Source organism: Lutjanus erythropterus, chromosome 23 (genome assembly GCF_056507025.1).
Source record: "Lutjanus erythropterus isolate fLutEry1 chromosome 23, fLutEry1.hap2, whole genome shotgun sequence".
Classification (NCBI taxonomy): Eukaryota; Metazoa; Chordata; class Actinopteri; order Lutjaniformes; family Lutjanidae; genus Lutjanus; species Lutjanus erythropterus.
Window position 1 is genome coordinate 21,631,171 of NC_139339.1, and position 26,430 is coordinate 21,657,600.

At 39.2% G+C, this 26,430-nt stretch overlaps 5 protein-coding genes across 7 annotated transcripts; all 5 read left to right on the forward strand.

Moving 5' to 3' along the window:
- The first annotated feature begins 1,651 nt into the window (after positions 1-1,651).
- Positions 1,652-3,943, forward strand: LOC146306152 (uncharacterized). Its single transcript, XM_084713218.1, has 4 exons — positions 1,652-2,246; positions 2,353-2,382; positions 2,569-2,673; positions 3,513-3,943. Exons 1-4 carry the CDS (start codon positions 2,054-2,056, stop codon positions 3,530-3,532), a joined length of 348 nt encoding a protein of 115 aa, XP_084569344.1. The 5' UTR covers positions 1,652-2,053; the 3' UTR covers positions 3,533-3,943.
- Positions 3,944-4,983: 1,040 nt separating this feature from the next.
- Positions 4,984-10,655, forward strand: LOC146306153 (uncharacterized). The gene is made up of 7 exons (XM_084713184.1): positions 4,984-5,015; positions 5,158-5,258; positions 7,823-8,164; positions 8,353-8,394; positions 8,477-8,587; positions 9,887-9,921; positions 10,494-10,655. Exons 1-7 carry the CDS (start codon positions 4,984-4,986, stop codon positions 10,593-10,595), a joined length of 765 nt encoding a protein of 254 aa, XP_084569310.1. The 3' UTR covers positions 10,596-10,655.
- A 2,876-nt stretch (positions 10,656-13,531) lies between these two features.
- LOC146306154 (uncharacterized) lies at positions 13,532-16,619 on the forward strand. Its single transcript, XM_084713216.1, has 6 exons — positions 13,532-13,678; positions 13,816-14,157; positions 14,936-14,977; positions 15,121-15,231; positions 15,338-15,372; positions 16,518-16,619. The coding sequence occupies exons 1-6, from the start codon at positions 13,543-13,545 to the stop codon at positions 16,617-16,619; spliced, it is 768 nt and encodes a 255-aa protein (XP_084569342.1). The 5' UTR covers positions 13,532-13,542.
- A 2,320-nt stretch (positions 16,620-18,939) lies between these two features.
- On the forward strand, positions 18,940-21,221 carry LOC146306155 (uncharacterized). The gene is made up of 6 exons (XM_084713217.1): positions 18,940-18,985; positions 19,142-19,480; positions 19,664-19,705; positions 19,859-19,960; positions 20,136-20,170; positions 20,658-21,221. The coding sequence occupies exons 1-6, from the start codon at positions 18,940-18,942 to the stop codon at positions 20,778-20,780; spliced, it is 687 nt and encodes a 228-aa protein (XP_084569343.1). The 3' UTR covers positions 20,781-21,221.
- Positions 21,222-22,361: 1,140 nt separating this feature from the next.
- Positions 22,362-25,216, forward strand: LOC146306156 (uncharacterized). 3 transcript variants are annotated; one of them, XM_084713213.1, is made up of 7 exons: positions 22,362-22,632; positions 22,897-23,053; positions 23,210-23,548; positions 23,736-23,777; positions 23,931-24,041; positions 24,182-24,207; positions 24,789-25,216. In XM_084713213.1, the coding sequence occupies exons 1-7, from the start codon at positions 22,492-22,494 to the stop codon at positions 25,011-25,013; spliced, it is 1,041 nt and encodes a 346-aa protein (XP_084569339.1). In that variant the 5' UTR covers positions 22,362-22,491; the 3' UTR covers positions 25,014-25,216. The 3 variants fall into 3 exon arrangements, with proteins under 3 accessions (XP_084569339.1, XP_084569341.1, XP_084569340.1); XM_084713214.1 differs by having other exon boundaries at positions 22,363-22,632; positions 24,185-24,207; XM_084713215.1 differs by having other exon boundaries at positions 22,362-23,053.
- The last annotated feature ends 1,214 nt before the right edge of the window (positions 25,217-26,430 follow it).

A 26,430-nucleotide genomic window follows, 5' to 3' on the forward strand; every position in this document is an offset into this window, starting at 1 on the left:
TGTACACCATCTGAGCTTAAGACAGGACTGTTCACGCCTATTCATGCTGACAGAGCTCCGACCAATGGGGAAATTCCAACACTCAACCAATCAATGTTGCTACTTGTTCATAGTGCCAGCCCCCAGCTTTGCCGCGGTCCAGCCCAAAATAAAAAAAAGAAAGACATGTTAAAAGATTTGATAGAGGAGGAGCCTGTAAAGACACTGCCAAATGTCCTTTTAAGGACAATCTGAAAGCAGGGACGGGTGAGTGACATCACCTACTTAGGTTTAGGATAAACCATACACTAAAGTACAATAATGTTTCCACAAGAACGTATTTTACTGCATCTGATGGAAAATACTGACTCTTTAAATGTTTATAGTTGTCTCCATTGTTGGTGAACGTAAAGATGAAAATTATAAAGCGGCAGCTTTCTGCTCTGACTGTGGTTACAACAAGCCCTGTGCCCCCTCCCCCAAGTGATTTTCCACTACGGTGAAAACACTTTGTTTATCAGTCTGCACGAAAGCCACAGGAAGACTGGCCCTCAGCTCTCAGCATTAAAACCACAAGCAACAAAAGCTCTGCTACTTTCACACGAAAGCGTTTCTGTTTTCTCTCAAACTGTGAGGATATTTTTCTTCTATATGTAGAAGTTATATTACTTTGTATCTGATCAGCCGTACATCCATCTCTTCTTGAACGGTCAGCTTCTGCACAGACGACACAAGCCAGTTTTCTCACACTCATTTCTCTCTTTTACCTTTAAGCATCAGCATTCTGCTTGCAGAAAGAAATGCAGTGTGCAGCCAGATGACTGAAACTCAGATACCTGACACAAATGGTTCCCAAACTCAGGGGTGAGGCCCTCTGGGGTGAGTGTGGAGAGACTGCAAGGGGGGTGTGGATGACCAGGAAATAAACAGAGTGAAACAAAGTTGAATGAATATGATTTCTGTAGGGGAAATAAACAAACAAGAGTTTGCTGATCTCATCATGTTCACCTTTATTTCAATAAAGTTTAACTTGAATCCTTTTTTGACCATTTCTTCCCCAAATATTGTTAATCACTGATTAAAAAATGTAGGTTGGGCTTTTATAAAATGGCAGAAAATGTTGAGAGCTGTTTATTATATTGGTCACAGGAGCAGACAGCAGTGTGTAACCTATTTGTAGTGACGCCTTTTCTGATAGGAAACTGCTGTTACAGAAGCCAAATTTCGCTCTCCCCAAACCAACCAAACTTCATGGGTGAAATGAGTCATTTTACCACACAGAACTACTTAAACTGAAATTTATTTTTATCTGGAGGACCTTTCTCAAGTAGCTCAAATACCTTTTCTTGCTGACCACGCCCACAGCAGGACATTGCTTTGTTTCTGTGTTGGTGAGTCACTCTGCTTCTCCTAACTATGGATGTGCCAGCTGGCATCTACAGTAGCTAATATACTGACTATAATGTAGAAAAAGACCACATTGGTATCCCTTTAATTTAATGTGAGTGTAGCTTGTATCTGTTGGTGTCTATCCTCATACGTCTGCACCAACGAGTATTAAAATGCCAGACAATGCAAACTGTCATATAGTTGATCTTTGTGCTGCTGAGAAACTAGAACACTGTGTGTCAGTGGTATGATTGTTGGTGTGGTGTGGTGTGTCACTGTGTGGCGTGTTACTGTGTGGTCAGTAAACATAGAAAAACCCACCTTCCTCTTTGAACCTTCTTCCTGGAGCTCAGTGATTGCAGCAAGTCAATCGTCCGCACAATGATGATCTTCACAGCGATAACAGCTTCACTCTTCTGCAGTCTCAGTAAGTACTGGGGTTAAAAGTGTGCTATGTGGCTAACTTGTGTGTAAATTTAAAGCTGCTCAGATCTTTTTGTGTGTTTGTTGAACCTCTCTGCTGTGTGTTTCAGGCCGGATCTCTGTCTCTGCTTCTGAGTCTCAGACTGCAGAGGTCCGGTCAGGTGAAGGAGTCACGCTGCTGTGCTCCAACTTTTCCAGCTCTCCCTCCCAGATCATCTGGTTCAGACTGGCCGACAGAACGCAGCCCCGCTGTATTTCCTCCATGTACTCTTCTGTTGAGGCCCCTTCATTCTGCAGCGGAGCAGAAAATGGCAAATTTGAAATGAGATCCAACGTCTCCACTGTCTTTCTCAAAATCAGGCACGTGGATTTGTCTGACGCTGGGTTGTATTTCTGTGGATTCCACATAAACAGATACTCAGTCATTGTCAGTGCAACATATTTAAAGGTTCAAGGTAAGAATGTTGAGGTGTCATGTAGCTGCTAACATAAAGGATCTCATGGTATTCTATCAAAATAAGGTAAATAACATAAATAATTTTGACATCATCATCCTTAAAGGTCAAAGTGAACATCATGACAACATGCAAGGTAAGCTAAACATCCTCCCTAACCTCACTACGATTTACTACGCAGATTAGAATTTGTCAGCTGATAGAATAAGATCATTTATAAGTGTTAGCGAGATCTCAAGTCAATAACAGATAAGAACAAGAAAAGCATTTCCCTCAAAAACATGTCACAGTTTAACTAATTCATGGTTCACCTTTCTTGTAGGAGAGTCTGGTGAAATAACAAACCTGATTAGTGTGATCCTGAGCGGTGTGACCATTGTTCTCACTAAAGTCATCATTGTCCTCGTTATCAAAATGAGGCAAAGAGGTACCGTTGGATGGCCGTTTTGTTTCTGTTGGTTTTGCACATCTTCTTGACAGTATCCGAACCTGCTGCTTAGCAACAGTGTTGTGCAAGTTCACACTTCACAAGAGCTCACTCAGTTCTGTCACACAGAATAAAACAAACTGGTTCACGCTAATTTCTTATGTTTTATTAAAAATGTCTTTTAAATAGAACATCTTACCAGGGACACTGGAGTCTACATAAAGATGTCAGAGTAAATGGTGCTCAATATTCACGTTTATCATTTTAATGGCCAAAATATCTATAGTTATTAACAACAATTTGCAACAAGAAGTGGTCCAAATCTGATTTTTCTTTTGCTCATATGTGACCAACAGCTGTTTTTTTCATGACTGTGTGAACAGCACAAATCACATGGAATCTGATTATTTAAATTCCGATTTGGGCCACTGTCATATGTGATCCCGAATCAGCTACAAGCTTGATTTGAATGTAATGTGACCTCAGCGTGAACAGATTTCATGCGACTCACATGTCACTCATTTGTCTTAAGTGCCTTGCTGCACTTGCTGCAAGACTGGTGGAGAGACATTGACAGATGAAATTGAGATCCTCAAATTTTGGGTGTCTGTATCTTTGTAACATCAACACTTCTTCCCATACTTTTCTATCAGTAGACAACTTAAGCATTGGTAAGTGATCCACGCAGTTCACCAAAAACATGAGCACATTCAATGAACACACTCTGTTAGTTTGTTCATGCACAACACTGCTGCACAATCAATATGTCTGAACAGAAGCTTCTATGAATAAGCAATCGCTTCAAGTGTAAAAATCATCTGACTCTTTTTCTTTTTCAGAATCTGAACTCATAGATTGATGCATTGATCTTCCATCTAAAAACAATAAAGAAGTGGAAACTGAACCTCATTTAGGCTGCAACTAGAAAGACTCATCGATCCAGGACTACCAGACCACAAACTGTATTACATTCCTGGATGAACATTTCACAAAGCCTGGAGGTTTCAGTCATTCAGGGCCTTTGGAAATTTATCATTGTAGGAAAGTTAAAAATATAAACTCCCTGAATGGCAGGATTAGGGTTATATCTTTTTAGCTAGGTTGAAAAATGACAGTAGGCAATCTGTTTTAATACTATCACAGCAATATGTCTTCTGGCCAGCAGAGGCAGCGTTGAACACAGAGCTGAATAATGAAGTCCTTAAGTGTAACTCTCTCCTGTCACCGGATGAAAGGTGATTTTGATTTAATGTTCTGGTATATATGACAAATTTACACCTTTTGTGAGATGAGTTTCTTGAGTTGTTTTATTTTGTTTTAGTTTGTTTTATTTTGTTGCTTCTTTATTTTCACCTTCTCTTCCTTTCCCGAGCATTTTCAGTGTAAACCTTCACCACTGTGAGACTAATAAAGGAATATCTTATTTTATCTTCCCCCTCCACTGATACCTTAAAATTCCTTCTCATCATAGAGACATGGCTCACCACACTGTTTTTTTATTTATTTATTTATATTTTAATGTAATTTGCTGTTTGTTCATGCTGTTTTTCTTGTGATTTTATCAATATATTCTATGCTACTTTAAATGATCATATATATCAATTTATGTCTGTAGTTTCACATGATAATTCCTGTGTTTCTATTTATTCTCACCTGCTTAACCTCTTTGTAAAGAACCTTGGACTGCATTTGTTGTTTTAAATGTGCTTTAAGAATAAACTTGACTTGACAAAACCATCCTTTCACCTTTGACACAGTGAGTTTGACACAGTGGAGGAGTAAGGTACACGTTTGACAAGAAAAGACAGCAGTGGTGTCTGAGCGCAACATGGTGAAAATCATGATGAACGAAAAATGCTATATTTGTACAGATGTTTTGGAAAAACAAAGTGTAGAAACTAACCAGCAGGCAACCAGCAGCAACCACAGGAAGACTGGTTTCCCGCCATAACCGCACACATCAAAGGCCTAGCAGGTGCAGCAAGAACACGCTGCTTAAAATATAAATCAGCCCCTTCAGACACTGTTTCACTACTTCACACTTCACTTTACACAAACTAAGTAACTGAGCTTCTGTCAAACAAACAAACACACTCCTATCTTGCTTCCAAGTCAAATCAAGTCAGAGCATCAGCTTCAGAGAGACTGAAGACTGTTACAGGAGGTTACAGGTGGTTGTAGATTGCAAACACCTCATCTTATCCTCTCCTTCCAAGTATGTAGGAGAATCCAGCCAGCGAAACTCATGAAAAATGTGAAATGGCCTGTCTAGAGCTAGTGTTTGGTTTGTCTGCTTTGTGGTACTGCAACATGGCGAGGACTGAAGATATAAAGGGCTCAGTGTAAGCTGACAGAAACATAAGCCCTGGGCTTAGTGCTGCTGTGTTTTATTTCGCCCCAGGGAACAAGAAGGTCGCCTCTATGAGACTGTGATCGACAGGGAGTGGGCTCTGACTGTCATTTGTGCTTACGCACCAAAAACAGCAGTTCAGAGTACCCAGCCTTCTTGGAGTCTCTGGGTGACATTTTGGACTCTATAGTCAAGCTGGGGAGCTTCACCTCACATGTGGGTAAAGAGGGGTGGGGTACTGGGACTGTTATTATGAGCCATCCAGTCTTTACATAACCAAAATGAGAGGTGTGTCCATATCCTCGGCACAAAGTCTGAGTGTCCTGTTTGGGAACCTCAGAACTGTTTTTTTCAGATGACGTTGGCTTCATCAGACCGTGTCCTTCAGTATGCACCTGTGTAGTGTGCCGCTGAGTGTCAAATGGCCAGAATGAAAGTCAGTACCTACAAGCCCAAGGTAATGTGGTAAAAAGAAAGCTGAGCCTGAAAGCAAAGCTTTTCATTTTCCAGTCAAGCTATGTTCCAAACCTGAGCTATGGTCATGTAGTGACCAAAAGAACTGAGGTCATAGATACAAGTGGCTGTAATGAGTTTCCTTCTTAGGATAGCTGGGTTCAATCTTAGTTAGGGTGATGAGCTCCAAGCTCTGTGTTTAAAGGAGGTGGTTGAGGTGTCTGATAAGGATGCCTCCTGGATGATTTCTCTGGAGGTTTTCAGGACCATGTCCAACTGAGAGGAGACCCAGGAGTAGACCCAGAACTCACTAGAGGGATTTAATGTCCCATATGACCGGGGAATGCTGTGGGGTCCCCTTGGAGGAACTGGAAAGGATTTCTGTGGAGAGGGACGCCTGGAATACGCTGCTTAGTCTGCTGTCACCATAACCTGATGTGGTCATGATATATGCAAAGTGCTGTGTTTTCCTCTTCTTCTTCGACACATTTATTCATTTTACTGTATATACTTTTGTGTGAATTTTATTATGAAACATTTTTCTGAAAAATACATTTGTTTCATCAGTTCTTATTTTCCTAAAAGCATTTATATAGTCAGTTTTAGCAACAGGATAAGCAATAAAAAGCAGCCTGCCTCTTTATCAGTGATGGATACAGAACATGGTTAATGGGTGGACTGAGTATTCATGTCAGAATACAAACATGTCAGATGAATGACTACCTATGCACAAAAGAAGAAATAAAACAATAATAAATCCAAGATGTAACCTTTTATGAGAGTAGCTACTAGTGATGTGGTCCACCCACAGCAGCTGGAGCAAAGTTATTAATGACTTCCAGAACCATTGTGCGCAAAAGTCCATCTTCTACCTTCCTGTCCCCCTCTCTGTCTGTCCCTTTCAAACACATATGCTCCTGCAGCTGTGTGCACAGCCACACGTCCAGTGCGATCTCAGCTGATTTTTGCTCAGAGCACCACAATAAAGGTTAAATCCTGAAACTGTGGAAACCATTCTTATTCCTGCACAGTGCAGCAAAAACACCAGGCTAAAAAGAAGATAGTTTAGACGTCCACATGTGGACCACTGTTCTGTTAAAATCAACTGTTCAAACATGAAGGGAAAAAGAGGGTGAGAATGAGACAGAGCTCATGTCTTTCATGAACATTTATTGTTTTGCTGCTATTCAAAAATGAGGAACACACTTTGAAAAAAAAATCTGTTTATTTAAAAGCGCAGATCTTCACACTGCTGTGCACGGTGGAGACAGAGACACAGCTTCTGTGCTCTGAGTGCAGGATCAGCACCTTGGACAGTGCCGTACACGGCGCAGTCCTCACTGTTGTGCCACTGTAGCTCATAGAGTTGGTGATATGCAGGGAAAAACTTTTTTTTCAAGCCACTCTATCCAGTGACTACACAGTGTTTTTTTATTCCAGCAGCAGGATAATTTACATCACTCTCACTCTGACAATTTACATCAGTGAGGACGTTTTAGATTCCAGTAGACAGCAAACTGATCACTGAAATACACAGAGGAGATGAAGGAGAGACAGCACCTGGAAATTTCAGTTCATCATGCTTTACAATAATGCAGCACAGAGACGGAGGAGACGAGCAACTGTCTGTCCATCAGTCTCTATAAGAGCAACTCTAGTCTGCAGTGTGTAAACCACAGACCTGTACAGTAACATTATGATTCATGATGATAAATTGTGATTTTTTTTTTTTCAGGTTGGCACATCTGTCCATATTCACACCCTTTCAAAGCTCTAGTCTTCATGTGATGCTCCAAAATCAAAACAAGTTTGTGGTGGGAGCATCGAGGCAGTTTTTTTCTTTTACGTGTTCTTTCGTTCTTTCTTTCTTCTTCAAAACACAAGAGTCAGGTTCTTTTAGTGCGTTTTGACAAGTATCAAGTACTTCCCCTTTAAAAGACAGAAGCATCAAACAATGCAGTCAACATGGATGATTTTATCATAATTTATTACGTTTTTGTTTTTACATGAATCTGATTGGGTGATTGGGTGTCAGTCTGGGTGGGCCTGTGCACTTCCAGGCCCACCCGTAGATCCGCCTCTGCTCTTTATATTGAGATCACTCTTCCTGGGTCATACTCTTTACGGCCATCGCAGAGCTCCAGTCATACACACACATATAATGAACTTCATAACCTTCATAACAGCTTTATTTCTCTGTAAGTAAGTTTATTATTATATGTTCAACTTGCCATGAGTGTAACATATTTACTTAATACTGATTCTCTACCTTTTATTAAGAAATGTTGTTTATCTTCATGATTCTTTAAGAGAAGTGAATCTCTTTTCGTCTGCTGTGTGTTTCAGGCTGGTTCTCTGTCTCAGGTTCTGAGTTTCAGACCGTGGAGGTTCAGACCGGTGAAGACGTCCTATTGCTGTGCACCAATTTGTCCCAGTATGACTCTCCGGCATTCTGGGTCAGACTGGTTAACAGGACCAAGATCAGCTGTATCTCTGTTATGTACAGTTTGAAGAGTAACGTTGATTTCTGTGATGGAGTTCAAAATGGCAAATTTGAAATGAGCTCAAACATGACCACGCTTTTTCTCAATATCAAACAAGTGGATTTATCTGATTCTGGACTGTATTTCTGTGGATTTTACACAAAAGGACGTCCAATTTTTAGTGTGTTTGATTTAAACATTGGAGGTAAGTTAAGCTTTTTTCTTCTGTGTCTTTTGGTCAGCATTTTTGTTTTTCCTATTTATTGTTCTGCTTCTACTGAAAAATTAAATATTGTCTTAAAACAACATCCTGCACACAACAAAATGGCTTTTATCATTTGAAAGCACATCAAACAATATCAGGACTACTTTTATCTTACATTTCTTTAAAAGGCAGTGATGAGCCACATGATGACGTGGACAACAAATCTAAAAGTAAGATTTTTCCAAATTCTTTCATAGTGCAACTTGTCAGTCATTTCCAAGTTTAAGTCTAATTTTATGATCTTTCATGTAGAAGAGTCCGACGGAATAACAACACTGACGAGTGTGATCCTGGGCGCTCAGACTGTTCTCCTCGTAATGGTGATTGTTGGTCTGGTTGTTAAAATCAGGAAACTTCAGACAGGTACTTTTTCAGAGTTTCTGTGTCTGTCTTACATTTGGTTTTGTTTCCATAGTAGTAGGTGTTGCCAGTGTTTAACAATGTTTGCTCACTGCCCCCGTCTAGTCGAATCAATTTTTAGTCAGACGATGGATGCAACAATTTTAGCAGAGAGGAGCAGCAGTCAGATTTCAAACTTAATACTATAGACCACAGTGAAGTTAGTTTTAATTTGAATGTTCCACAGCCATTCTTATCAGTAGAAGGAGTCGAATACAAACTTCCCCTTGGTACACTGTGGGCACAGAGGTTGCTTATCAACCTGTGGATGTCATACAGACTAAACTCTGCTGGAGGGGCAATTAAACAGAGAAACAAAATCACCAAAGAGTCGTGGAATGCAGGCAAACTTAAAAGTGAGTTTTCTGTTGTTGTCACGAAGGTGTTAGCTGGTACTACAGTGTTAAAATTAAGGCTAACTGGGTTAAACCAAGGTAGTCTTGACCAGAAGCTACCATTACAACCGCTGTGTCCTTAACGTTAGCATTATTTTACAACTCATCTGTGGATGTTAGCTACAGTTGTTGCATGTTTTCAAATTTTCCAACCAGCCACCATAATTCATCCCCCTCCCACCTCCTCCCAGGTCTCAGCTCAGAGATGCGTGCAAGTTCACTATACTTACATTTGCTACTTCCAATAAACAAGATAAACCCACAATGTGTCAATAAATTAAAGGGTCTAACACTTATTTTTCCTTATACAGGAATATACAACAGTACAGTTTCTGAATTCAGGTTTTTTCCATTCAACAAACTAGGACAAGCTTTGATTGGCTTGCTAACTCAGCGTAAAAAACCCGTCATTTAAACTCGACAGAAAAATGTGCAAAACTCACCAAAACCGTCCTTTGTTAGTCTGTCCACTCTTCCAACAATCACCAGCTCTGGTTTGGTCGAAATAAACCCTTCATTCATCGTGTTACTTGTGAAAAGATTTGGGCTCTGCAGGCTGTTTTCCTCTCATTCCTCATCCAGCTCTGAACACTCGACTGCAGCTGAGTGGATGTGAACTGACAGCACATCACGGAGCTGCAGCTCTCACTCTGCAGAACATCTAAAGATCTAATGTTGAAAATCAGAGTAGGCAATCTAATCACTGTCATTACTTATATGTTTTCTTGTCTGGTGTGGTCGGTAACACAAGTGCTGTCAATCCTCACTGTGGCATCCCTAGTTGCTACTGGAAATACTCTTAAAGTTGTGTCAATATGCTGGAAAAATGCTTCTAGACAATAATCAATGTTTTGTTTCTGTCATTTAGCTGATACAGAGGAACAGAATCCAGAGCAACGTGAGGTGAGTTAGATTTTAACATTTACTTTCATACATTATATAACAGAGAGAGACCAAAGAGCAGCAGTGACTGTATTGTATTAGCTAATGTTAACTTTCCCTGAAATACAGATATATGTCTATATATGCATATATTTGTACAGGGTATATATGGGTCGATAAGTAACAAGAAGTAGCATTACAGAAAGGCAAAGCTTGTTTGAGCTGCGACAGGGTTGGTCTATTAGAAAGCACTAAAGGACTGTTCCTAATAAATACATATATAGGGTGATACCAGTGCAGTACTGGTGCACGTGATATATTAACCTTAAAATGGGACTACAGAAGCTTCCCGCACACCATCTTTTTTCCTAGGATGGCAAGGTCATGTTCGGTGACAGTTATTCTCTCTATGTATTTGTTCATGTCGGGGTTTAACCTGAGCCAGGCCATACAGCAATGACAGCAATCATATCACAAAGTTGCAGTAGGACTCCCTGTAGGGTTTGCAGTACACAGCTGTTAAAATCAATCATTTAAGATTGTTAAAGTAATGTCAAGTCATCACTCTGAGACTGTAAGTGTTCCTTTCACAGAACGTGGGCTCTGATGACCTGAACTACGCTGCAGTGACATTTCAACCAAAAGCAAAAAGAAGAGAGCTGGAGCCAAACGTTGTTTATGCTGCCACCAGATAGATGCTGGATGCTGTAACTGTCATATCAACATGTTTTGATGCTTTTATGTAACAAAAAACACTCTTGTCAAAGCTTTTTGCAATAAAGATCTGATGCTTCAACTCTCAGAAATGTATTTCTCTTGGTCATAGTCGATTTAACAAAAGAACATATGATTGGTGTTTGATGGAGGAACCAGTCAGGACAATGATGACCGTCCATGTTGTTTTATAAAGAGGGTCAGATGGACGTCTGCCCCAGTTGAGTGGGTGAGTTTCACATCACTCGTTAGACAGGAAGAGGAAGCACAGTGTGGTCTGAACACAACTGTATGAAAGTCACGAGGCCTGTTAGATCAAAGCTTTCTAATGAAAGAACTTGAAGCAAAGCAGTGAACACTGCTGAGAAAAGTCAAAGCCTCTAGAGCCACATAGATTTGCCCACTTTGATAATGCACAATTACACAGTGGCTTTTGAGGAAGCTGTTTTTTGGTGTACACTGCTGTATAAACATGTCAGCACATATAAATGTGCATGTCTATTGCATGTTATTCTACTATTACTCTTACAGACAGTTAATATTGTCAATATTTCATAGAGGCTAAATAACACCATGAGGCTACTGTTTCCACACCAAAGCAAACATTTATCAATCTGAGCAAACAAATGTAAAAAATAGTGTATAAAGATCACAACATCAGCAGGGGACATAGGCAACATTTTTCTTCTCATGCCTACACCTTCATGATTACATTACACATTGTTTAGCAAACCTGTTTTAACAACAGAGAAATAAAAAGATTATTTGTTCTTCCATTATGGTTACTGTGGTGTGTGCAGAGTTCACAGCAGGGCTGTTCTCTCCGCAGAGGTAAAGCATTTTAAGGTGAGTATTTTCTTTCTTGACAGTTTTGTGAGTTTATGCTGTTTTTAGACTATTAAAGCAAAGAGCTTGTGAGAGTTGTAATGTCACCACTCGTATACATGTCCCAGCTGAGATTATTAGAGGATTGGACTCCTTTTGTGGGACGTCGCTGGTTTTGGTTGCTGAGGGAGTAACCGCTTGTTCCCGAAGGGTCGCGGGCTGCTGGAGCCTATCCCAGCTGACATTGGGTGAAAGGCAGCGTACACCCTGGACAAGTCGCCAGTTCATCACACAGACACACAGAGACAGACAACCACTCACACCCACATTCACACCTATGGGCAATTTAAAGTCACCAGTTAACCTAGCATGCATGTCTTTGGACTGTGGGAGGAAGCCGGAGAACCCAGAAAGAACCCAAGCAGACCCAGGACCTTCTTGCTGTGAGGCAGCAGTGCTAACCACTGCACCACCACGCCACCCTGGCTGAGTGTTTGCATTTAAAAAAAAGAAACAAGGAAAGCAGGACGGAGTTTCCCCATAAGTCAACCATGATAAAAATCTAAGGTTTAAGCAGAACAAACACAAAGTACCACCACCCGTATTTGACAGGTAACCACGATTGTGTCCTTTTTTCCCCAAAGTTTCATTTGTGTCACTGGTGAGTAATAGTTTAATTTAATTTGTGGCGTTCATCAAAGTCTTTGAATTTCCATTTTGTTCTTAGGCCTCAAAATTTAAAATTTTAAGAATGCTACAGAACACTTATAAGTCTGTCTGTACAAAAGTCAGGTGGCTTACTTACTTACTTTAATACTTACTATAAAAAATGTTAAAATGTTATTACTGAGAGATTCTTCAAAACCTGTGTACCATTTTGGAGCTCAACTTAGATCAGAGACAAAATGATCCCCACTCATCTGGAAGCACTGACTGCTGCCGCTTTCCTGGCCTTCTACAGAGAGTTTGGTGATCCACTGTTCCCGTGTGCACCTCAAGGCACCGTCTCCACATCCGTTGTCCCTCCACAGAGGGTGGCACGACCTGGCTGCACCTCCACAACAGAGAATCCTCCGGAAATCACTATAATGTGTTCCTCCATGTCTGTTCAAAGGTTATTTTTTCTTCTTGTTGTTCATCAGTGTCATTTCCTTTTCCTTCCTTTTCTTCTTTCAACATCACGTGTCAGATGTGGCTTTTTGCTTTGCAGTTTGCGTGCAGCACTTAACTCTGCTGTCCTCACATATATTTATTAGGGTGTTTCCTTATACTAATAGCAAATTTCCTGGCATGCACATCCAATTTCAAATCAATCGGCGTACTCAGGTAGGTAAGAACAGATTTGGCTGTCAGTCAATTTTTCACAACCTCCACTGCCTGCTTTGTTTTAGAACAAATACAAAGGAAAAGTAAGAAAACATTCATGTGTGAAGCCCAATGCTTCTACACAACAAACCATAGGCAACATAAAGACTACTGAAAGGTCATCACTTACAAAAACGGAGCCCTGTTTTCCAGAAGAGGCTAGTCCATAAAATATTTTAGTGACTTCTGTTATAAATGTATTGTCAAATCACAAGGTCTGAAAAATACCTTAACAATCGTTAACATTCAGTGTTAACACTTCTTTTCCTGAAAGCATGTGAGTCTGATCTCTCTGATCAACAGGATAAGCAGCTAAAGAACAGCCCACCTCTTGACGTTGAATGCAGCCTCACTGGAGCTCAGTTCAGTTGTGGACGTCGCAGATCTACAGACACACGCAGCATGAAGAACTTCCTCAGTGATATTGGGGAGGTGAGGTGTCTGTTGAGGAGACCAAAGCATGTTGAAAGGGTCAGTTGTCTTCTAACAGCACAGGCAACAAAATGTCTATTTAAACACTGACAAAATGTCATTATGATGCAAAAGACTGAGGGAACAATGAGTCACATGATGACATCTTTCACTGTACAGATCATCTAATGTTTGAATATTGACTTCTGTTGTAAGAGTATTGTCAAATAACACAGAGAGAGAGAGACTGAGTTAACATTCTGCATCAACACTTTTTTTTTTTCCTGAAAGCATGTCTGTGGCCAGTTTGATCAACAAGAGAGGCGAATGAGGAACAGCCCACCTCTTTACGTTGAACGCAGCCTCACTGGAGCTCAGTTCAGTTGTGGACGTTGCAGAGCTACAGACACACGCAGCATGAAGAACTTTACCTTGATAACAGCTTTAAGTCTCTGCAGCTTCAGTGAGTACTGACACTGAATTCATCTCAACTACATTTAGAACTTTGGTGACTCCAAACCACCACAACTGAAACTATTCACTTATTTTAAACTTATTGTTCATGTTTCTGTTGTTGAGTTTTTCTGCTGTGTGTTTCAGGCTGGATCTCTGTGTCACTTTCTGAGTTTCAGACTGTGGACGCTCAGCGTGGACAAGAAGTCACTCTGCTGTGTAACAACACAATGACCCAATATCAACCTCTGATATTCTGGTTCAGACTGATCGGCAGAACCAACCCAAGCTGTATCTCTGTTATGAGTAGTGTTAATGCCATTTCATACTGCGAGGGATTTGACAATGGAAAGTTTAAAATGAGACACAACACCTCTTCTGTCTCTCTCACCATCAACTTTGTTGATTCATCTGACTCTGGACAGTATTTCTGTGGATTTTACAGAAGTGGAGGTCCAACTTTCAGTGTGATGTTTTTAAATGTTGAAGGTAAGATCATTCTAAAGTCTTGTTTGTGTTTAGTACCCATTTCTTGGCCATTTATGTTTGTACTACATTTTCATTTTGTCTCCTAACAACACAGGCAACAAAATGGCTATAAACAAAGACAAAATGTGATCATGATAGTGATGGGAGAAACGGTTCTTTCCAGCGTACCAAATCACTAGAATCACCCGCCAAAGTGCTATCATTTGCTCAATTTGACCTTTGGCTTCCAGACACCATTATCTCTCATGGTAAATACCAGAGTAAGAGATTAATGCATTTATTCTGTTAGTTTATTTTTTTTAATTGAAATGGAACATGGAAATTCTGTAAAAATTAAAAAAATAACTGACACTTTCAGGAAACACCAGGTACCAGCAGCACTGTACTTTTGAATTCAACAAAGTTATTGGAAAACAGTCAAACTGTTTTACTGTTAAAAACATTAATTCAAAAGATTTGTTCACCAAATGGTCGAGTAATTGACTGGACCACTGTGAGTGGTTTATACTGGTTAGTGAGCTTCACTTACGAACCTTAAATAGGGCTGAGCCTTCAGTTCAGATCACTGACTAATGACATGAAGGTGGTCGTTCATGAATCCCTGCACATTTATTCAAAACTGAATGAGAACAGATCATTCCAGGAAGCAATTTATTTCAGCTAATTCACTTAAAAGATACGTTTTGGATGAAACATTTCTGATCGACCCAACACTACACTATAATGCGAACCTGTCAAAACTAAATCAAGACTAATTTTATTTTCATTTATTTAAAAGGAAGCAATGAGCCACATGATGACATGGACAGCAAGAGTACAAGTAAGATTCTCCTAAAGATTTTTTCATTGTGCAGATGATGTGAAACAGTTGAACTTGAATTTAGTTTGTTCCATTTTGATTTTAGCCAGGTCTCAAGTCTTAAAAGGGAAAACGAGAGTCTAACTTTATGATCTTTCTTGTAGAAGAGTCAGAAGGAATAGCAAAGCTGATGAGTGTGATCCTGGGTGCTCTGACTGTTCTCCTTGTAATGGTCATCATTGCTCTGGTTGTTAAAATCAGGAAACTTCAGACAGGTATGTTTTCAGAGCTTCTGTGTCTGTCTTAGATTTGGTTTTGACATCCTGGAAAAATACTAAACAGATCAATAAACTGACCAGATATTTTGTGTCTGTCACTTAGCTCACAAAGAAGAACAGAATCTAGAGGACAGTGAGGTGAGTCCCATTTTACTTTTTAGTTTACTGAATTTATTTTTATATATTGTTTGACGGTGACTGAAGAAAAACAACTGGGAATGTCTGGATCAGCTAATATTGTTTTGTTCCTGAAATATTGCAGTGCATCCTCTTCTTTGAAATTGCGTTCAGTTAATACGCCAGTGTCTAATTATCCATTCAGGTGATACACTGAGCTTTCCTATGAAAATATTGTCAGGTGATGTAGTATATAGAGTGAGGACGTCGTATGGAGGAGGTGTGGTGGTTGGATGGTTCAAACAAACACAGGACTCTCATCCAGGAGGGTTTGAGTCCCCTGTAAAACCAAAAGTCAATGTTATTCAAAGTTTCAAGTTCTTCATTAAGTCTTGTGATGAAGTCTTGTACTTATTTTAAACCAAACCATGATCTTTTCCTAAACTTAACCAAGTACTTTAGCATCTTGCTAAGTCTGACCAAGTTTGACAGGGACAGGGCTGAGTCAACTAATAAGGAGACTATCTCCAAGACTAAGTGAGCTAACTAGCTAACTACTGATAATAGCAGAAAGCAGTTGGTTGACTTTAGCAGTAAACTACCTAACTATTGGCACATTAGCTAGTTCTGTAAGCTAAATCACCATGGCACTTGCTCTGTTGTCAAACTGGCCTTCTAACATTTAATAACATCAAGTCTAAATGGTACCACTTTCATTGAAATTCAGGAAATTATTCATGACAATGTTACAAAAGCATTTAACAGTGTAATAAAACTTAATGACATTTTTATGACAAATCCACAGTCCACACTTATAATCCTCTCATGACGGCCAGGGTCAAAACCAACCAGATATGACAGTTTAATGTCATGTGAAAACATGAAGCTAAACAGTTTCAATAAGAGCGATAATGTAAAGTTGTCATAACAAGGACAATATTGACTGGATTAATGTCAGGTTGTCATAAAACAGACGACTCTACATAAAAAATGGCATTATGGACAAAGACATAGTATCAAGTACATTTGTTTATTATTTGTATTATTAAATGAATTTTACCAATGAATATTGGCATCAAATATAGAGTATATGTCAGGTTATATTGTGTGAATTAATAAAATCATGTCCAGTCTCCACATTAAGACTGTAAATACTCTTTTCACAGAATGTGGGCTCTGATGACCTGAACTACGCTGCAGTGACATTTCAATCAAAAGCAAAAAGAAGAGAGCTGGAGCCAAACGTTGTTTATGCTGCCACCAGATAGACTCAGGAGGAGACTGGAACTGATGCTGGATCAGTTCAATATGCTTTGATGCTTTTGTGTGGCTTCTTGATGAGAGCAATAATCACTTTTGTCAAAACTTTTCATTTTGCAATAAAGATCTGATGTTCATTCATTCACAAGTGTCTTTCTACTGCAGAGCTTCAGTTCTCAAAATTTTATTTCTATTTAGCCAAAAGAAAACATATGATTAGGGATCCAGTGTGGACAGTGATGACTGCTCAGGTTGAGTTAGAGTTAGGTCTTATAATGAAGGTTACACGGACGTCAGCAGCAGTGGAGGAGTGAGTGACGCTGACATCACTTGTTTAACAGGAAGAGGCAGCACAGTCTGATCTGAGGCCTGTTAGATCAAAGCTTTCTAATAAAAGAATCTGAAAGGAAGCAGTGAACGTTGGTTGACTTTACATGTGTGACAGGGACAATAAAAGCCTTGACAAGACATTTTGAAAAGGCTTTAAAAAACATAAAGTTCATCTACATCCTGTGTGACTGACCTCATAGCATCACTTCCACATACTAAATGTCCAAATTTAAATCACAGTGTATTTGAAAACTGATAATCAGAAGTATCTATAAAGACAAAAATATTTGACTATCTTCCCATCTGTGGTGACAAACAGCACTGTCTATCATTGAGGTGTCTGTATTATTAATGAAGTCTCAACCAGAGGAAGATCAGCCTTCAGCTCTCTGCATCATAACCACACACGACAAAGACCCAAATGTTTTCAAAGAAAACTGGTACTTGTTCTAAACCAAATCTTATGTTATCTGTAACTAGTTTCAAATAGTGTCACTGCTCCTTTTGTTCAAGTTCTCATTTAAGACTTCATATTCAGCCTCAGTGTGATACACTGAAATGTTGAAGACAAAATTCTAATCCTGAAGTTTTCTCTTTTGGTAGCCAATCATTTATGTTTATACTGTATTTTGACTTCTCCTAAGTCCCACCTCTGTTTGGTCTACGCTCCAATAACAGTTGAGGAAACATGGTACCTTGGTCAACGATATATGTCACATCTTACATTAGCTAATGGCAGGAAAACATTACCTAACTAGCTAGCTAATATTAGCAAAAAGCAAGCTAACTAGCTAGCTAATGATTTATATAGATTAGCCTGCTAGTTAGCGAACATTTTGCTCACACCTACTTTGAGAGGTCCCCCCGCATTTTTCAAAATTTGATTTTCTTTTCAATATACATAGGCTTAGCACATATGCTATTTAAAGTTATAACATGCAACATTTCTGCATTAAAATGTATATAAATGCTAGATTGATGTTATATATTTTGCTCAGCTGTGTACATACATTATCCTAAATATTTCCAACAATGTTCATAGGCAGAGAAATACTGTATTCAAGGTCACAGTGCATTTCCTACTAACTGGTGCTTGCTGGTTGCTATAACTTCTGAAAAACACACCTTATGATGTTATTAAAATAGGCCTTTTGCAATTTTTGAGACAGATTGCAGAATTTACATTATTTTCTGATTCTGTTTGAACTGTGCCATGATATACACAAATGTTTTTTTGTCATTTAAAACATTTCATTTTAAGTCCCAGTTTGTGGTAGGCTTGTTGTAGTCACTGTTGTGTTGTGTTGTTGTGTATGAAACCACACAGGCATCGTAGCTTCAGCAGCTAACATTAGCTTTTAGAGAGAGAAAGTCATTACATCACTTACACGACATCTGGGTGTGTAGCCTTTCTAATTGCGCATATTCAGTCTTATACATCAACAGTTTTACAATGAACGGCGTCTGTCTTGATTTGAAAAATACTCTTTAAAACATCATATGTGTGATTTCTGGCATTTAAAAGCCATGAAAAGATAATCTGTCTCTCACCATAGACAACTGTGCATATGTAGGTCCCACGGTGGTCCACCAGAAGCAGTTTAACTGAGGCACTCTATGCTGAGCTTACTGAACCATCATTTGAACACGGAGTCAAGAGAGGCATGTTCTGCATTCAGTTGCCCTCTATCAACAAAGTTAGATAACAAAGTGATGATTTAAACAATGACAAAGTGTCATTAAGATCCAAAACTGTCTAATTAAAATGAAGTGTCTTGTCTTCAGGAGTTTGACTCCCGTTGAAAAAGTGTTGTCACATAACTGTCATAGAATAACAACATCCTGCATCAACACTTTTTTTTTTTCTGAAAGCATGTCTGTGGCCAGTTTGATCAACAAGAGAGGCGAATGAGGAACAGCCCACCTCTTTACGTTGAACGCAGCCTCACTGGAGCTCAGTTCAGTTGTGGACGTTGCAGAGCTACAGACACACGCAGCATGAAGAACTTTACCTTGATAACAGCTTTAAGTCTCTGCAGCTTCAGTGAGTACTGACACTGAATTCATCTCAACTACATTTAGAACTTTGGTGACTCCAAACCACCAGAACTGAAACTATTCACTTATTTTAAACTTATTGTTCATGTTTCTTTTGTTGAGTTATGAGTAAATCTTTTATTTTCTCTGCTGTGTGTTTCAGGCTGGATCTCTATGTCACTTTCTGAGTCTCAGACTGTGGAAGTCCAACCTGGACAAAACGTCACTCTGCTGTGTAACCAGATGGTCGACTATGAGTCTGTGATATTCTGGTTCAGACTGGTCGACAAAACCAACACAAGTCGTATCTCTGTCATGGACCGTGATGGTCTTGTTACTTACTCCAGTGAATTTCAAAACGGAAAGTTTGAAATGAGCTCCAACATCTCCACTGTCTCTCTGAAAATCAAACAAGTGGATTTATCTGACTCTGGACTGTATTTCTGCGGAGTTAACATAGATGGAGGTCCAGTTCACAGGGTGATTCATTTAAAAGTTGAAGGTAAGATCATTCTAAACTCTTGTCTATCTTTTCGTATTCTGCATTTATGTTTACACTGAATTTTCATATTTCTCTGAGAACAACACAGACAACAAACCGTCTATAAACGTAGACCAAATGTGATTGTGATGCAAATCTGTTGAAATAAAATCAGGACTAATTTTATCTCAATGTCTTTAAAAGGCAGTGATGAGCCACATGATGACGTGGACAACAAGAGTACAAGTAAGATTCTCATCAAGATTTCTTTCATTGTGCAGATGATCAAATGTTTGAATGTGAAACTGTTACACTAAATTCAGTTTGGTCCATTTTAATTTTATCCAGGTCTCAAGTTTCTATAAAAGAATTAAATCTAATTTAATGGTCTTTATTTAGGTGGGTCTGACAGAATAACAAAGCTGATGAGTGTGATCCTGGGCGTTCTCTCTGGAACGCTCATGATTGGTCTGGTTGTTACAGTCTGGAAACTTCAGTCAGGTACTTCAGGAGTACTTCGTCTCATTTTTGGTTGATGGTTTATATACATTCTGCATAAATGTGTCAGTATGATGGTGGAAAATAGCTTTTAGCCAAAATTTAATGACAGCTAAGTTTAGAGAAAGTGATTGCCAGTAATGAGTGTCTAATGAAACATATTGTCTCTGTCATTCAGCTGCCAGTGAAGAAAAGAATCCACGTCAGACTGAGGTGAATCAAGTTTTATTATTTAATGTTACATGTTTTAACATTATCTCTCTTGTTTCTCTTTCACCTTGGCATGATTAGCGACCTGTCTACCTAATTCTACAAAACATACAAAGAAAATAGATTCATATTTCATCATTTTTCACTGATGACTCTCAGTTTTACCTCATTCAGTTTACATAGTTTGTATAATTTGGTATATATGTAAACATATTTTGCACGTTAAAGGCCTTTGTCTTAACTGTCAATACACCAAACTTGTTAATATACATTACATAGAAAACTGGTGACATTTGTCTGATGTCTAGTTCAAAAGTTATAATTTTCAGTTTTTCTTAGAAATCAAAGATGGCCACCAAACAGACCCCTGGAACAATGTGATGACTTGGGAACGTCATAATTTGTTTACCAGATGTCTTGAGGATTACAAAAAGGCGAATGACCTTCCTGCTCGACTAATGTGACGTGTGTAACTGTGTGCTCTTTACAGAATCTGGACTGTGATGAGCTGAAGGATGCAGACCTGAGTTTGTTTCCAACAACAATAAGAAGCAGGAGGCCTGAATCAGAGAGAGAAGTGGAGACTCGTGTTCTTTATACTGCCAGCAGATAGACTCAGAGTGGTTCAGAGAGGAACTGATGCTTCATCATATTCATCTGCTGCTGTGTCCTTTTGTGTTTGGCTGGGAGGAGTTAACATTTTCTTATTGAAAAAAGTGTCAGTCACATGACTAAACACGTGAGCTTTGTTTTATTTTTACTCTCATGTCTCTCTCTCACTCTGTGTCTTGCTAGTTTGATCTGACTTTGACTGTCCAGACAGACCACAGATAGATGGAGGTGTGCAGCAGTGGAGGAGTGAGTGTGGTACAGATCAGCTGTTTGACAGGAAGAGGCAGCACAGTGTGATCTGAACACAACTGAGGAGAAAACTATGAGGCCTGTTAGATCAAAACTCTGTGAAGAGAAAGTCTGAAATCAAGCAGTGAAAACTGTTTTTGTCAAACATCACTGTGGAGACTGGAGATTTTAACTGATGTCAATGTGCTACATGCCTGAATAAAAAATACAATATATTTATAAAACAGTTTGGTTGTTGTATGTATGAATATAAACATGTGACACATACATGTCCATCGTTGCATTTTGCTCTGTGGTGACAAACAGCTCTGTGTGTATCAGATATATATCTGTATCTGTATCTTTACACCTCTGACAGACTCACACTCATCCATCCAGCTTGTAAAAAAAAGTCTGAAGCAGCGTGACACTTTTAAAACCTCATATGAAGCCATCCACTCTACATGTTGTCTTATAATGAGGGTTAGATGGACGTCAGCAGCAGTGGAGGAGTGACTGAGTTTCATATCACTTCTTTAACAGGAAGAGGCTGCACAGAGTGATCTGAACACAACTGAGGTGAAAATCATTGAGGCCTGTTAGATCAAAGGGTCATTTTGATAAAACATAAAATCCATCTGTATGAATATTTCTGTGACTGATAATGAAACATGTCTGTGTGTAAATATGTGAATCAAATCCACAATGCATTTTAAGTTATTAGAAGTATCATCAATGCTAAAAATATTTGACACCCACTGTGCTAACAAACAGCACTGTCTGTATCAGTGAGCTTTCTGTATCTGTGTGATTAATGAGGTCTGAACCAGAAAAGGTTCGGCCTGCAGTTCTCTGCATCATAACCACACAAAAAAATGCTTGATAGCACTTAATAGCAAATGTTATTCATGTTGGATGTCTAAGATGAAATCAGTGACTGAGTGTTATCATTCACCAGCCAGAAAGTCTGGGTGAATGTTGAGGTGACAGCTCTATCCAGAGTCAAAGGACCTGTCTTTGAGTCAGGTGACAGGGAAGCTAACTGCACCACCAGAGCAACACTGAAAGCTGGTATCAAGGAAGCAAAGAGGAGGTATGAACAGTGACTGGAGAGAAACCTCAACACCATCAACACCAAAGACATGTGGGAGGCCTTTAAAAATCTCACAGGCTACGGAAACAGTTTTCACTTTACCAGATGTTACTCAATGTCAACAAATCAAGAACCTGATCGCTAATTTTCAAATGAGCCACACACCCCTGTCTACATCAGTGGAGCTGACGTGGAACACGTGAGTAGTTTGAAGTTCCTGGGAAAGAACACAGAGAACGTATCATAGTCATCACACATCTCCACACGGACAAAGAAGACTCAGAAACAACTGTGTTTCTTCAGGAAACTCAAGAAGGCAAAATTCCTGTGCCAAGCAAGTTTTACAGAGGAGAAATAGAAAGCATCCCGACTGGAAACATCACAGACTGACATGAGATGTGCACGGCTCAGGACAGGAAAACTACACCGCCTCATTAAAACCACCAACAACATTACTGCTATATATCTACTGAGAATCAGTCATATTGGGGAGGTGAGGTGTCTGTTGAGGAGACCAAAGCATGTTGAAAGGGTCAGTTGTCTTCTAACAGCACAGGCAACAAAATGTCTATTTAAACACTGACAAAATGTCATTATGATGCAAAAGACTGATATTTTCATTTTCTTTAAAAGGGAACAATGAGCCACATGATGACGTCTTTCACTGTACAGATCATCTAATGTTTGAATATTGACTTCTGTTGTAAGAGTATTGTCAAATAACACAGAGAGAGAGAGACTGAGTTAACATTCTGCATCAACACTTTTTTTTTCCTCAAACCATTTATGTGGCCAGTTTGATCAACAAGAGAGGCGAATGAGGAACAGCCCACCTCTTTACGTTGAACGCAGCCTCACTGGAGCTCAGTTCAGTTGTGGACGTTGCAGAGCTACAGACACACGCAGCATGAAGAACTTTACCTTGATAACAGCTTTAAGTCTCTGCAGCTTCAGTGAGTACTGACACTGAATTCATCTCAACTACATTTAGAACTTTGGTGACTCCAAACCACCACAACTGAAACTATTCACTTATTTTAAACTTATTGTTCATGTTTCTGTTGTTGAGTTATGACTAAATCTTTTATTTTCTCTGCTGTGTGTTTCAGGCTGGATCTCTGTGTCACTTTCTGAGTTTCAGACTGTGGAGGTCCAACCTGGACAAAATGTCACTCTGCTGTGTAACAAGACTGGCAACTATGAGTCTGTGACAGTCTGGTTCAGACTGGTTGACAAAACCAACCCAAGTCGTATCTCTCGTATGGAGCGTGATGGTCGTGTTACCTACTCTGAGGGATTTCAAAATGGAAAGTTTGAAATGAGCTCCAACATCTCCACTGTCTCTCTGAAAATCAAACAAGTGGATTTATCTGACTCTGGACTGTATTTCTGTAAATCTAACGCAGCTGGAGGTCCAGTTCACAGGGTGATTCATTTAAAAGTTGAAGGTAAGATCATTCTAAACTCTTGTCTATCTTTTGTTTTGTATTCTGCATTTATGTTTACACTGAATTTTCATATTTCTCTGAGAACAACACAGACAACAAACCGTCTATAAACGTAGACCAAATGTGATTGTGATGCAAATCTGTTGAAATAAAATCAGGACTAATTTTATCTCAATGTCTTTAAAAGGCAGTGATGAGCCACATGATGACGTGGACAACAAGAGTACAAGTAAGATTCTCATCAAGATTTCTTTCATTGTGCAGATGATCAAATGTCTTAATGTGAAACTGTTACACTAAATTCAGTTTGGTCCATTTTAATTTTATCCAGGTCTCAAGTTTCTATAAAAGAATTAAATCTAATTTAATGGTCTTTATTTAGATGGGTCTGACAGAATAACAAAGCTGATGAGTGTGATCCTGGGCGTTCTAACTGTTCTCCTTTTAATGGTCATCATCGGTCTGGTTGTTAAAATCAGGAAACTTCAGACAGGTACTTTTTTAAAGTTTCTATGTCTGTGTTACATTTGGTTTTGTGTCAAGTGTTAAAAGTTTTGTCACTATGTTGAAAAAAATACTAAACAGATTAATGACCTGACCAGATATTTTGTTTCTGTCACTTAGTTGATAAAGAAGAACAGAATCCAGAGCGCAGTGAGGTGAGTCCAATTTTAACATTTATTTTTATATATTGTTTGATGGTGACCAACAAAAAACAACTGGGACTGTATGTATCAGTTAATATTGGTTTGTTCCTGAATACTGCAGTCCATTCTCTTCTGCTTACTGCATAGAAATAACACAGCAACTCTGAAATTTCATTCAGCTAATACACCAGCCACACATGACATTTTAACATAATGTCAACACATGAAGCTAAACAGTTTAAGATGGATAATGTCAAGTTGTTATAACAAAGACATCAGACTCTGAGTTAGAATTGACATTACGGGCCAAATGACACTTAATGACAACAGTCATAAACTTTAAATAAGACCATCTTATGTTCATCACAGTTGTCATGACATGGTTATGACAGTGTAATGACTGTCTTATGCACATTCCTTCAGATAAAGTGTATCAAGAACGTTTGTTAATCCTGTGTTATTAGGAATGAATATTGACCTATTATCAATATTGATATTTCCCTCATAAATCCAGTATATGTCAGGTTATATTGTGTGAATTAATAAAATCATGTCCAGTCTCCACATTAAGACTGTAAATACTCTTTTCACAGAATGTGGGCTCTGATGACCTGAACTACGCTGCAGTGACATTTCAATCAAAAGCAAAAAGAAGAAAGTTGGAGCCAAACGTTGTTTATGCTGCCACCAGATGGACTCAGGAGGAGACTGGAACTGATGCTGGATCAGTTCAATATGCTTTGATGATTTTGTGTGACTTCTTGATGAGAGCAATAATCACTTTTGTCAAAACTTTTCATTTTGCAATAAAGATCTAAGTATCTTTCTGCTGCAGAGCTTCAACTGTCAGAATTTTATTTCTCTCAGTCAAAGTGTGATTAGAAAAAAAACATGAATATGGAGCCTTTCAGGACAATGATGACTGTCCAGGTTGTCTTATAATGAGGGTTAGATGGACGTCAGCAGCAGTGGAGGAGTGACTGAGTTTCATATCACTTGTTTAACAGGAAGAGGCAGCACAGTGTGATCTGAACACAACTGAGGTGAAAATCATGAGGCCTGTTAGATCAAAACTCTGTGAGGATAAAGTCTGAAATGAAGCAGTGAAAATGTTTTTTGTCAAACATCACTGTGGAGACTGGAGATTTTAACTGATGTCAATGTGCTACATGTCTGAAAAAAATACAATATATTTATAAAACAGTTTGGTTGTTGTATGTATGAATATAAACGTGTGACACACACACGCCCATCGTTGCACTTTGCTCTGTGGTGACAAACAGCTCTGTGTGTATCAGATATATATCTGTATCTGTATCTTTACACCTCTGACAGACTCACACTCATCCATCCAGCTTGTGAAAAGATGTCTGAAGCAGCGTGACACTTTTCTAAACTCAGAACAACAGCAGAACTACAGCAGGTGCAGCTCTCATCCATCTCCACTGTGTTTGTACTCAGTCTTCTTAATGCAGCTGTCTGCATGTTACTTTTATAGTTAGGACTCAACTCACGTCCATTAAAGAGACAGTTCAGATTTTTTGAAGGGGCATTGTATGAGCTACTTATCCATAGTCAGTGTATTACCTACAGTAGATGGTGGTCAGCATGCTGCCAGTTTGAAGAAGCAGCAGGAGGATCAGGGTAGGAAGCTAAGCAATGTCCTGCTGTGGAAAGAGTCAACAGCTAGATGTGTTTTAGCCGCCTGAAAAAGGCCCATCTGTCTGCAGCAGTGGAGGATCACATCACTGGTCTTAACAGGTATGCTTATGTATGCTTTAAATGCCATTCCCGTAATGATTTTTAACAACATACTTGCTTGTCTTAATGAATTCAAATGCAATTTTAATGATTTCTAAGATCTGTAAAGCACCTTTAATTGCCTCGAGACTGGATGGTGCTATATAAATAAAGCTGCCTGTGCCTTGCTTCATGATCTCTTGAAGAGGAGTGCACTATATTGATGATGCCGACATGATTGATGCATAACACTGAATGTGTTGCACTTCCTGCAAGCCCCAAAACCTGGCATGACACTGAATAAATATATCTGTTATAGTGCAGGGAGCAATCGAAACTGGCAGAGGAGGGAGGCCAGTGGCAGCGACCACTGCCTTGAAGAAAACACCCCCGATAGACCCGCATCTGAGAACCCCCCCACCCCCCCAAAAAAAAACAAAAAAAACAAAGAATCAGAGGACTGTGCCAGCTCGTATAGAGGGAGCGCCATCCAGT

Coding starts and splice junctions, on each gene's coding strand:
- LOC146306152 (XM_084713218.1), top strand. CDS start 2,054: ATGTACTCTTCTGTTGAGGCCCCTTCATTCTGCAGCGGAGCAGAAAAT. Junction 2,383..2,568: donor ACATCATGACAACATGCAAG/GTAAGCTAAACA, acceptor CCTTTCTTGTAG/GAGAGTCTGGTGAAATAACA. Junction 2,674..3,512: donor TATCAAAATGAGGCAAAGAG/GTACCGTTGGAT, acceptor TTTCTTTTTCAG/AATCTGAACTCATAGATTGA.
- LOC146306153 (XM_084713184.1), top strand. CDS start 4,984: ATGGCGAGGACTGAAGATATAAAGGGCTCAGT. Junction 5,259..7,822: donor TGTGGGTAAAGAGGGGTGGG/GTACTGGGACTG, acceptor TGTGTGTTTCAG/GCTGGTTCTCTGTCTCAGGT. Junction 8,588..9,886: donor AATCAGGAAACTTCAGACAG/GTACTTTTTCAG, acceptor TCTGTCATTTAG/CTGATACAGAGGAACAGAAT.
- LOC146306154 (XM_084713216.1), top strand. CDS start 13,543: ATGAGGAACAGCCCACCTCTTTACGTTGAACGCAGCCTCACTGGAGCT. Junction 14,158..14,935: donor GATGTTTTTAAATGTTGAAG/GTAAGATCATTC, acceptor TTTATTTAAAAG/GAAGCAATGAGCCACATGAT. Junction 14,978..15,120: donor CATGGACAGCAAGAGTACAA/GTAAGATTCTCC, acceptor TCTTTCTTGTAG/AAGAGTCAGAAGGAATAGCA.
- LOC146306155 (XM_084713217.1), top strand. CDS start 18,940: ATGAAGAACTTTACCTTGATAACAGCTTTAAGTCTCTGCAGCTTCA. Junction 18,986..19,141: donor TTTAAGTCTCTGCAGCTTCA/GTGAGTACTGAC, acceptor TGTGTGTTTCAG/GCTGGATCTCTATGTCACTT. Junction 19,961..20,135: donor AGTCTGGAAACTTCAGTCAG/GTACTTCAGGAG, acceptor TCTGTCATTCAG/CTGCCAGTGAAGAAAAGAAT.
- LOC146306156 (XM_084713213.1), top strand. CDS start 22,492: ATGAGATGTGCACGGCTCAGGACAGGAAAACTACACCGCCTCATTAAA. Junction 22,633..22,896: donor GACCAAAGCATGTTGAAAGG/GTCAGTTGTCTT, acceptor TTATGTGGCCAG/TTTGATCAACAAGAGAGGCG. Junction 23,054..23,209: donor TTTAAGTCTCTGCAGCTTCA/GTGAGTACTGAC, acceptor TGTGTGTTTCAG/GCTGGATCTCTGTGTCACTT.